The 12,006-nt window shown below is 36.4% G+C and overlaps 1 protein-coding gene across 1 annotated transcript in view; it reads left to right on the top strand.

Annotated features, from left to right (window-relative positions):
• Positions 1-10,955, top strand: part of LOC128993661 (anoctamin-1-like) — a 29,532-nt gene extending 18,577 nt beyond the window's left edge. Inside the window, exons 9-19 of the mRNA XM_054417723.1 lie at positions 129-265; positions 493-594; positions 1,529-1,696; positions 2,675-2,878; positions 3,651-3,748; positions 5,167-5,333; positions 6,041-6,246; positions 6,968-7,143; positions 8,889-8,994; positions 9,493-9,634; positions 10,101-10,955. Of these exons, the coding sequence (XP_054273698.1) occupies positions 129-265; positions 493-594; positions 1,529-1,696; positions 2,675-2,878; positions 3,651-3,748; positions 5,167-5,333; positions 6,041-6,246; positions 6,968-7,143; positions 8,889-8,994; positions 9,493-9,634; positions 10,101-10,231 (1,637 nt within the window). The 3' untranslated portion in view covers positions 10,232-10,955. The remainder of the gene's footprint in view (positions 1-128; positions 266-492; positions 595-1,528; positions 1,697-2,674; positions 2,879-3,650; positions 3,749-5,166; positions 5,334-6,040; positions 6,247-6,967; positions 7,144-8,888; positions 8,995-9,492; positions 9,635-10,100) is intronic.
• Positions 10,956-12,006: the final 1,051 nt, after the last annotated feature.

Below are 12,006 nucleotides of genomic sequence, written 5' to 3'. Positions count from 1 at the left end.
TGATTATTTCAATGTTGCCATTAGATAACATCTTATTTTGAGGTTAATGATGTAACATAGATCTCAACCTTAAGACACATTTTTTACTACTAAATATTTTATTTAAAAACCAAAACGTTTTTCTGCAGCCACGTTGTTCCTGGAGCTGTGGAAGAGGTATTCAGCGTCCATGGCTCACCGCTGGGGCATGACAGGGTACACGGCTCAGTCGGAACATCCTAGACCGCAGTATCTGGCTCGGCTCTCCCGCATGACATACAAGAAGGTAGGGTGTTTCATTCAATAAAATGTTAAAATGTTCAAAATGTCATAGACATATTTTACATTTATAATTTACCTGAAAATATATTATTTATTTACGATCTTTTAGAGTTTACTCAAGGATTCCTCAATTATTGAGTATTCTCGAGTATTGATTATTCCTTTGTTTATGGGCATAACTATTTTACTACAGCGACTGATTATGAAAGCCTAACTATCAACTTATGCTAGGTCAGAGTCAACGTTGTGACAGGAGCCAAGGAGCCTTACGCTCCGTTCCTGAGGTGTCGTCTACCGGCCATATGTCTCAGCTTCTCAGTTGTGGTTTTGTTGGTGAGTGTTGCTTATTCCAGGATCCATTTTTACATTCCGTTGTTTTTTTTTTTACCAAGTTATTATTTTGTTTGAAGGAACATTAAATTTTAAGGTTTATATAACATGTGTCAGAAGATGTTGGGAGACACGTGTCAGTATATGTTGCAGGATATGTGTCAAAACAATGAAACAAGTTGCAAGAAATGTTTTGGAACATGTTGCGAGACATGTGTATTTAAAATTTTACTTTCAGTGTAGAAAAATTCCTTAAAATTTTATTAGTTTATTAGTTTTTTAAACAAAGCAGTGGAACTCTGTTATATCAATAACGGGCTTTGGTAGAAAACAATTCCACAAACCGGACCTTAAAAGGTTGACCCTGTAAAAAACAAAGGGGTTTTAAAGATTCTCTTTAGTTATGCATACGGATCGATAGAGTGCTTCACGATTGTGGGTGGAATTAAGATAAACAATTGAGTTGCCACCGAGATCTCTGGATTTTAGCCTTAAACACGTTCCTGTGTGGTGTTTTAAACAAAACGTTTCAATGTACTCGGAAAATAATTGATGACATGATTCAAAATGGTGTTGCTAGTTTCTACCATTGGTTGGGATAATTTGTCACGAAAAAGGGATAAACACTTGAACAACTGCTACTTTGAACACTTGATAATACTGCAGAAGCAAAATGTTTAATATAAGCTCTGTAAATTATTGTTAGTTTTGAGTTAAAATGATTAATTTTCATAACTTAAGAGATACTTAAAAACTCCGCCATTTTGGATTTGACTAATCTTTTGAGATCAATCTAAGGAATTGTATTGTAGTACTGTAAAGACCTATCATGCTATCATTCAATATGAAGTTTGCTCTGCAGTGCTGTTTCTCATTAATCAGTCATTCATTTGTCCAACATGTGGTTGACCTTAATTTTTACTAATGTTTTCTTCAGATATGCCTTGCGGTCGCTGCCGTGTTTGGCGTCGTGTTGTATCGAATGTCCATGTTAACGACACTTAGTCTTCTTGATGACAACTCCCTCGCTACAAAGTACTCCGTGATCATCATACCAGCTACGGCAGCCACCATCAACTTGGTGTGCATCATGATCTTCAACTATGTAAGTTGAAACTTGACTTTTAGCCTAGGAAACAATTAATTATAGCAGTGGCTTTCAACATTTTCAACAGCCTAGTGGTTGGAGCGTGAAATTTCAAATTTTGTTTTGTTGGCAAGTATAAAACAATGCAATGGACAAAATCAGTCATGCAGTGTAAAATCACAAGTTGAAAATTGGTTAAACTATGTCAGGAGGAACTTTTGTGAATAAAAACTGAGATAGCAAGTATCACCATGATATTAGTACTGAGTTAACATAGCTTACCTCAGAAAATTAGAGTCAGGAGATTAAAAATGGAAAGAAGATGTCTTTGCACATTATAGAACACTCATCCGAAATCAAACATCCACTCCTATAGACATTTGTACACAAAAAGGTGTTTGGCCTCACTAACAAACTGCTTCCACTTCTTCCTAATCTTTGCATTTAGTTCATAAACTTTCAAAATGCTCATGTTGTAGCATGTCTTACTTTTTCCACTTTGTTAAGTTTTTCGTTATGAGTCGGGAGGTATTCTTCTATCAGGGGTATCTTTCCATGTTTGTTTTATCATAGCTTTATATCCGTTCACAACTCTAGTCCTTGAATATAGATTTTGTTTGTAGCAAATCTGGTGCTTCGAACACAGAGACCCCTTGGTTCTTTAATATTCTTGATTCATTCTCCACTTTATTTTTTGGTCCAAAGATTGTCCTACAAAACTCTATTTTAAATTACGGACGAGAGACCAATGCCCACAAGAACTTTTCCCCCACCATTGCTACTTATGTTATTTTGTAGGTCATCCCAATGTCAATTGTCGTTGGATTATTTATCACCACTAGCGTTTAAAATGTAACTTTCAGCATTGTTGGTCTTCTGCCCTCACACCACCTTACACACCTTCTTAATTGGCACAATCTTTGCAAGTTTTTTCTCAGCACCATTTTGTAAATAAAATTCTTTAAAACTAATGAAACAGTGCTCAATATTTTCCAGATCTACGACATGCTCGCAGTCTACCTGACAGAGATGGAACTACTCCGCACTCAGTCAGAGTTCGATGACTCTCTCACCGTTAAGATCTACCTGTTCCAGTTCGTCAACTACTACACATCCATCATGTACATTGCTTTTCTCAAGGGGAAGTTTGTTGGCTACCCTGCCAAATACAATAGGATATTCGGATACCGACAGGAAGAGGTGGGTGATTCATAATAAAAAAATAAAAAAATGCCCGAGATAAGTTTGTTCTCTTCCCACATAGAACAAATAATTTTTAATTTTGAAATATCCTATTCTGTCCTTGTTATTCCTAGGTCAGGATGTCAACGGAAACTCTTCATCTTCTCAATCCCTCTGAATTTCATCATCCTCCACTAGTTTCCATCCTATTCTTCTCTTATCTACACTTATTTCCAACTAATTTATCCACCTTATTCTAGGTATTTTTTTCAGTTTCCTTACCTAAATCACCATCAACTCCATTTCCATAAGTATTCTATCTTCTTAATTCTCACTCATCCAAAACATCTGTTTTACTGTTTGTGCTCTCCCTCTTCAACTAAACCTCTTCTGGTGTTTTTATCCCTGTTCCCTGCTGCCTTGTTTGACTTTTTAAATCTTTCCTTCTTATTTGTTGTAACTTTAAAAACTTCACCCCTCTATTTTTGCAATCAACATGAAATTGGATGTGTTAAATACTTTTTGTTAACAGCCCATTAACTGCCATGAACGCTTTTCTTGGATAATTTAGCTTTGATCTTCTTAACAATGCATTCTATTTTATAGTCTGATCCATTCTATTTTATGAAAACTCCATTATTCTGTTCCTTTAAGTAACTTTTAGCCTACATTATACATAATGATGACATATCCCAAATAAAATATAAAGTTAATTTATTTGGGAGCATGTTCAGTACTTGTAGATACAAAAATCTACAATTTGTTAAATCATCCAATGTTTGCACCACAGTGTAACCCTGGTGGCTGTCTCATGGAACTGTGTATACAACTGGCCATCATCATGGTGGGACAGCAGGCGTTCAACAGTGTGCTGGAGATGGTGCTTCCGTAAGTATTACTTTTTTCCGTCTCACTCTCACATCCTAGGATGTTAGGTTCTAGCCCAGAACTGTTTTCACTTTACTTCAGGCTAGGCCTAGAGGGTTGCAGCATTATCTAGATAAAATCCATTGGTGTTTGGCAGGATTTGACCCTAGACCTCAGGGACCGAAGCCCCGCACTCTACCACTAGACCAGCTCGCTCCTCTAAACCAGATAATTGATATTAGATACTTTGGCTGATATTTAGCCTCGTTGCAGATGGCTCTCTTCAGGTAATGGAGAAGATTACCACCTTGAAGATGCTGCTTTGCTCTGAAACATAATTGTCGTAGATGGTCATCTTTAGAGCATGTTCTTATCTTCAGGGTAGCGTTCCATAACAGCTCTAAACAACGCAACCTGCTACGAGGTCAAAAAGTTAACCCAACTTAGCTATAAAGTAGAGGGTGGTCGTAAAGTCCTTTTACACAATATTGCAGTACGTAGTACACTGTTATAAACACAACAGATCAGCAAATATTTGTATGTGAATAGTAACGGAACAGTTTGGAGAGAATGAAGCCTCACTTTCCCTTCCCCAACCACCGCCTCGGACCCTAGGTGGTGCCCTAGGACACCAATTGATTTAATCTTTCATGTAAAGGGCCTTATCGGCCATCCTATAGAACTATACAAACTCCAACTATACAAATCGCCAATTATACAAATCATCTAGAATAAGAATTTTTAAAAACCTTAAAAGACTGTAATAAAAATTATTGTCAAAGAAGGCAGAAGCCGTGTTTGGGGCAAAAATCAAATACCCTCATGCGGTCGTTTCTTCAATGTCTCTTGTGGTCACAAAAAAATCTTAGTTTTTTTTTCATCGTGGCAAAATCTTCAACATCTTCCGCTGTCTTGAAGACATCATCATCGTGTCCTGTGTTCAAGGAAAATTATCAACTGTCCTCCGAAATTGGGGCAAAAGCGTGAATTTTTCACGAAATCTTTACAGACTCGTTCTGCTATAGGAATAGTAAAAGCTTGGCTCAACACCACATATTTTTTTGCAAAATACCCCGAATTTTGGTAAAAGTCCAATCAACCAAATGTGTTTGGTCCTAATTGATCCGGGTTATTGGATCTCTACTGTTCTATGATATAGTTTTAACCCAAAAACTCTGATAACATGTTTTACTTCCATGGTTTTACTTCAGTTATTGTGCTGTGTGCTCGTGTAATCTTCGGTGTCTGTGTAAAACCCTCTGCATGTAAAATGTTATGTTTTTAATGTTCCTATTCTTATCACCTCTAGCTAACAATGAATTTTGGATTTTGAAATCAATTCGAAGAGAAGTTGACAGTTTCAAAAGTAAATATAAATATTATTAATTATTACTACAATTGTGATTGACATTGTTGCTAATCTGAGTTAACCTCCACAGGTACCTCTACAAGTGGTACAACACGTTCATGTTGGCCACTGGGCTAGAGTCAGGTGACTCTGAGGACGACGTGGTGGACGCTAGCGCCAAGGGGAGACAATGGACGGAGGACTACAAACTGCTGGACTGGGGCGACCGAGGATTGTTCTACGAGTACTTGGAAATGGGTGAGTGCCTCCTATAAAAATGAGTGCCTCCAGTTTCAGCAGTTTTGGATATTCCTGTTTTGGTTGTTTACAAAAAAATTCAATTTGTCTATGGAGAATAGTCAGCCTCAAATTTTGCCGCCGAAATGAGCTTAGCGGCGGCCATACTACTCTATCTCTCTCCCTCTCTCTCTCTAAGCCAATTCTTTGTTTCACTCTCTCTCACTCATTCTGTTGACTTGGCCGCGCGCTCGCGATAGTGAGCCTTCGCTAACTAGTGGCTGCCGAGGGAAGTATCCGAAATTCAAATATTCCCAGACTGAATTTTTAACTTAGACATTTGGCTTCTTATAAGGTTTGTATTCATGGGCATGTAAGGAATTAAATTTCTTTCATTTTTATTGCATAATAAACGTATTACTATTACTTGCATTTTTTACCTTCAGGCAAGTAAAAAAGTTTCAAGTTTATGTTTAAAGATTAAAGGTTTAATTTTCTCAGTTTTGGTTTTGAGATTAAGAATTTCTGGTTTTGACCACCACTACCGTACTTTTTCATTCATATGTCTAATTTTTCATACATATTAAAATATTTAAAGAAAGTAACCCCTGTTACAAGAAAAATTTGCAACTCTATGTCAAATTTAATTATTACATTTAGTCCCGCAAAACATTCAATGTTTAATGCACAGCCAATAGTAGAACCCTAATTTAACTGTCGTTTTTCAGTGATGCAGTATGGGTTTGTGACAATCTTTGTGTCTGCGTTCCCTCTGGCGCCTGTGTTTGCTCTCATAAACAACGTGCTGGAGATGCGACTGGACGCTCGCAAATTCCTAATGTTCTACCGACGGCCGGTGCCACTGCGGGCCTCCAATATTGGAATATGGTTCCGCATACTGGACGTTCTGTCTAAACTAGCTGTCATATCTAATGTAAGTCACAGAGTGCTTTTATTGGTGGCTGCCTTTTATTTTGTATTAGTTTGGTTCGGACTTGGTTAATTGAGTCAGTTGAAGAAGACAGTAGTAGGCCTAGTATTTTTAATGAAAGCACTGTAAATCCATTTTACGTAGATTCTTTGACAAGTACACAGTTGTTAGTCCAAGGAGCCTATAAACCAGTCATGGTATGAATCAATTGAAACTGGCACTACTGATGTCAAATTTAAAACAATCGTTTGGAATTTGTTACAATGTTATTTTACTTGTTATCTGCTCTGGAATTAAATTCAATCATTGCTGTCACATATATTTTTTTCCTGGATAGTTTAGGTCGTCTGTATAGGGTCTGTCAGCCAATGTTCTTACTTTATTCCGTTATTGTGTGATTTAGACTGTAGTTGACTAATTTTGCTGTTTAATGTGGTTATTAAACTTATCCTTTTGTTTTTGTATAAAATGGATTTAGTTATTTTCTTGTGTTCAATTTATTTGTCTATAAGTTACACAATGAATGATTGGTCCATCATAACATTTAATATGTTTCATATGATTTTCAGGCGTTCATCATAGCATTTAATATGTTCCATATGATTTTGAGGCGTTCATCATAGCATTTAATATGTTCCATAGGCGTTCATCACAGCATTTAATATGTTCCATATAATTTTCAGACGTTCATCATAGTACTTAATATGTTCCATGTGTTTTTCAGGCATTCATCATAGCATTTTCGTCCAACTTCATCCCACGTCTGGTCTACATGATCAGCGTAAACCCTGACCACAATGACCAAGGGTTTCTCAACTTCTCCCTGGCGTACTTCAACACTTCCGACTTTCAACACAACGCCTCGCCTCTTAATCCATCGTTCAACGTTTCGATTTGTAGGTTAGTGTGTTAAGAGTAAATTTATTTATTTCAAAATACTTCTCATTAATCAAAAGACCCCTGTTTGGGATATGGTTGTAATTGGGAAAAAATTATTTTAAGGGATTTCTGAGGTCGAACGTTAGCTCGACCTCAGAGGGGTTAGCTCGACCCCTCAGTAAGGGGTTTCCTACAGCAGCAATCTCAGGGGATGAGCTGGTCGATGGGTAGAGCGCGGGCCTTGAAGTCCAGGGTTCAAATCCTACCAAATCACCAGTGAATTCGATCTAAATCATAGTACCGCAACCCCTTGGTCTAGCCTTAAGCAGGGGCGGCTCCAGAGGACAGGCCAGGTAGGCCCGGGCCTACCCAAAATTTAGATAGATTTTTCAAAATTATAAAGAAATGTAATTATATGTAATTAAAGAGAAAGCATTAAAACTAATAGTTTTGCATTTAAATTTTAAAATTCACCTTTTTGCAGGCAAAGCTCTTCAAACCTCCCGTCCCTGAGGGGAAACAAACTCTCTCTTGATCCTTATCAGGTCTACCCAAAAAAATATTCCTGGAGCTGCCCCTGGCCTGAAGTAATGAAAAATTATTACAAACTAGAACCTAGCGTCCTAGGACAGAAAAGAAATCTCAGAAAATAGTGACAACAATGCCGTGATCATGGGAGATAATTATCATAATGCAAGATCGTGGATTTCTGTGTGTACGTTACTGGCAATAATATTAAGAAATATTCTATAAAATGCTAAGTAACCTATGCATTGCCTTAACAGAGGTTTACTGAAAGAAAGGACCATGAGGTCCTAAGTTCTCCTCAGTAAAGTAGTATTTTTATTCCATTTCATTTGCCAAAAATGAGGGTAGTAATTCTATAGAATGCCTATTGGCACTAGGACAAAGTGGAAAATAGGAATTTTTATGGATTATAAAAACTGGACTAGGTTATGGATTTGGTTCCGCAAATGTTCAAGATTTGTGATCAAATTTCCTACAATTATGGTTCATTCCATCCACGAAAAACATGCACAGTTTTATGTGGTCGATATGGCCAGGCAAAACTACTCTAAGTTAATGAATTATCAAGTAAGAACAGGATGATTAAATACATGGGTCGATGTGGCAAGAGAAGGAATTAAAATTGCTTAGATCGAAGTAAGAATGTTACTGCTATCTGGAGAATCAGATATTTTTATCAAATACAAAAAAAACTTATTTAAATGCTGATAAAATTCTGTATTTTTATGACCAAAGATGAAGATTTACTTATAAATCTGGATACAATCTGAATGATTTTTCCAAAGCAGATGGAATTAGTTGTTAGTAATAAATATTGACTCTTTCCGTAACATGATAGACTAATTATATGAACTCATTCTCCCATATAGTGAAAGTGGCTTTGACATAAAAAAAATTAAAGCCGATTTAAAGTGAGATTTAAAGCCGATAAAAAGGTAGGAAATATTGTGTTAAACGAATTCAACAATCACGTTTTTAGGGAACACAATCGTCATACTTATTATTAATGCTTATCCTCCCTAATACCTCCCTTCATTTAACTAAGATTTTAATGACTTCACTCTATCTATCGCAGTTAGCTGAATTTACATAAAACCCCAAGATTAACCGTCGATTTCGACGGGGTTCCACTAGTATGATGTTAATTTAAAATTGTTTTGTTTAACATGGAAGCAGTACAAGGACTATTTTCTCCTCGTTTCTATGGTGATGAACTAACAATGCTGATGATTGTGCAGGTACCCAGAACTACGAGAACCGCCGTGGGCTGCACGTAAATACAAGCGGCCGGACATCTACTGGCGGATACTGGCTGCTAGGCTTGGCTTTGTCGTAGTTTTTCAGGTGATTATCACTTTACGAGTTGGGATTTGAATGTTCGTTATTTTAGAAATATTCCAAGGGTTCATGAATGATTAAGTCAAACAAATAGCAGTTATCAAAACACTTTTCTTAAGCAGAAATTACACTTTTACCTTATTCATACTGACAAATGTTCTATAATCCTACTTCAGAAAAAAATCACACAGCATCTTGCAAGACCAAGTATGCAAACTGGGTTTTACAATAGAGTAAACGAAAAACTAAGAAACCAAGCACAATGTTTAAAAAAAATCTCATAATGAAGATTTGAAGACATTGCGTTAATGTATTGTCAAATTTAAACTCATTAGTGTCCGGTTTTAACTTTGACAAATTTCATCCAGGTAAAACTAAATCGGGTGCCAAGTGTGTGAATAAACCTATGTCAATTGTATGTAAATCATTTTCCAAAAGAATTCTTATCCAAGTTACTTTCAAATATTAATCTTCTGTTAATTTTAACTGTTTGTTTCCTCGCAGAATCTTGTATCATTGGTGATGATTGCGGTGCAGTGGTGTATCCCGGACATGTCGCCCAAGCTACGAGATCAGATCAAGCGAGAAGCGTTCCTCACCAGCGAGATGATCATCAAACAAGAGACATTTAGGGCTCGAGCATTACGTCAGTATCTTAATATCTTACATTGCAGAAAATATTAGGCATGTTTACACTTGTGTCGCAGACTGTTGAGTTAGACATAGTGTGTACATAATTTTTCTTTTTCGGATTCAAACGGAAAAAACAAACCAAATCTATCAATCCAATCTGTGTTAACAAATCAGAACTTAACACTCTGATTGCAAAAGATAACAAGGTATAGTAATCTAGATCCAACAGAATTCTTATAGGCCTAAAAAAATCAAAATCAACTACAGTATTTATTTTAATTTTACTTATTAAGGCCAACATTCTGTTTTAAGTAAACTATTTCCATTTTTTAATCATACAATATTTGTTGAGCAAAATACAATTATCTTGTCTAATAAAAAAATCATCGCCCAAAAATTGCCTTAATGCAGCTTGATTACCTTTAATTACATATTTTTTATGAAAACTAAGTATTACAAAGTGGAAAATTATTTTGCAGGTGGGGAGAGCCCTGTAACAGTCTCTAATGATCTAAACCACTCGTCTTTACGACGAAGAAGAGACGCGAAGAACGGCACAGGGGAGCCTAGCAGCTCTATAGAGATGGACAACATAAACGCTGTAGTTTAACTCGTCAAAGTTCCTCCGTAACTCGTAACTGTGCCTTAACTCACTTGAGTGCATTATCCTATGTTCTGTGTAGCCGTGACACGCTTCATGGACGAAGCTACGTTAGTGGCTGCAGGAAAACCTTGAATAACAATCACCGCAAGGATTGTAACTATATTAAATCATTAGAGAGTTATTGTACAATATAGTATGGTACTAAATCTTCAAAATCTGTCAACAATTGGAGCTCAATCATGGTCGATTGTTAAATTCAAGGTCTTACTGTATCATTTGATAATGCTTTCAGTGTTCATTTAGGTGCTAAAATATGAAAAATATGTTCCATTTTTTGCTATTGATAAGCTCTAATTTACAAATATTTTCGAGCTTATTCACTTACCTTAGATTTTAAGTTATTTTTTACTGGTCTGCCTTGTGAATTTTATAATGTTGGTTATCTCCTTCCCAGTTGGGCGGTGAAGTGGCATAGAACAGGCAACAATTTGCAAAATAAAATTAGTCTATTTAACCCTTTGAGTGCCAACGTCCGGGGAACCGGACGTTTTTGAAACGAGCCAAAAGTGCCGACGTCCGGCCGACCGGATGTTTTTAGAACGAGCCAAAAGTGCCAACGTCCAGCTGACCGGACGTTTCGTAATGATCGAACAGTTGTCATAACAACCGAATGGATACTCGGATTCTTTTAACCCATATATTAACATTGAGTTGAAAGTTACTAGATGCGATACATCGATTTTCGTTGGTCGAAATATCGAAAATTCGATTTTTACGAAATTTTATCCTAAAAATCGCCAGATTGCGCTCGGCATTTTTAGCGCGACCTTCGGGAAAAATCATCGGCATTTTTTGAGCGTTACTTTTATTTCTCGCCTGGCACTCTAAGGGTTAAATAAGAAAATGACCTTTTCATCATACTGTCCGGAAAGTAGTAGTTTTTAGTTCTCTAAATCGTCTCTAAATTCATTGTTTTTGGGTAACTCCGAATACAGAACAGAAAAAAAATATGGAAATTTTGTTGGTTCGCTATCCTAAAAGTTTTATCAGTTTATTATGAAAACACTGCTAATCAAACGATATTCAAAGCTATGTTTGTAAACAACAAAAATGAAAACATCGATGACAAATTTGTATAACCTCAAATTATGTAATTTCATTTTGTAATGATCAGAAGATTATTTCCACAGTATGATAAAAATTGTTGTTCATCACAAGGAGCGAAAGTGTTTTTTTGGTACTTAATCGTATTTCCAGGCTCGACTGTGCCTTGCTTGTAGAACAGGGTTGCGTACTAAGAGCCACTTTTGCTCCTAGTTATGAAAACTTCTAATTCAGCTCGGAAAGATTTGTGTTTACCTTCCGAAAAGCCATAGTTTTTCCGCAGTCTCCAGGAAAGTAACACCATAATAGTGTTTACAAGCTAGTTACTGTAGAAGCATTAACCAATCTATCTACAGAATTGGCAGGGTGTTTGCAACATCAACAACCGTTACGTTACAAAGATAGATTCGTCACAAAAAAATAACGCGAAAAACAATAAAGCCAATATGCCCCGTCTGGAAAGGATTATCATAGAATAGGAAATTTTAACACACTTTGATCAGTCAATGCATTTAATTAACCTCAGAAGGACCAATGTAATTAAGTTGTAGAAATTGTTCATCCAAAACTTAGGGCTTCAGTGGGTATGATTAAACTTGTGTAGTTAGATTGTTGTCTGTTAAAAAGGATCTAAATTTCTTTAAGGTGTTAGATATGTTATTTATATTTAGAGTTTA

Source organism: Macrosteles quadrilineatus, unplaced genomic scaffold, assembly GCF_028750875.1.
Source record: "Macrosteles quadrilineatus isolate MER2022 unplaced genomic scaffold, UCM_ALF_1.0 Scaffold_1__1_contigs__length_201487025, whole genome shotgun sequence".
Classification (NCBI taxonomy): Eukaryota; Metazoa; Arthropoda; class Insecta; order Hemiptera; family Cicadellidae; genus Macrosteles; species Macrosteles quadrilineatus.
Note: the sequence above shows the minus strand (reverse complement) of the source record. Positions and strands in the feature narration are given on the sequence as shown.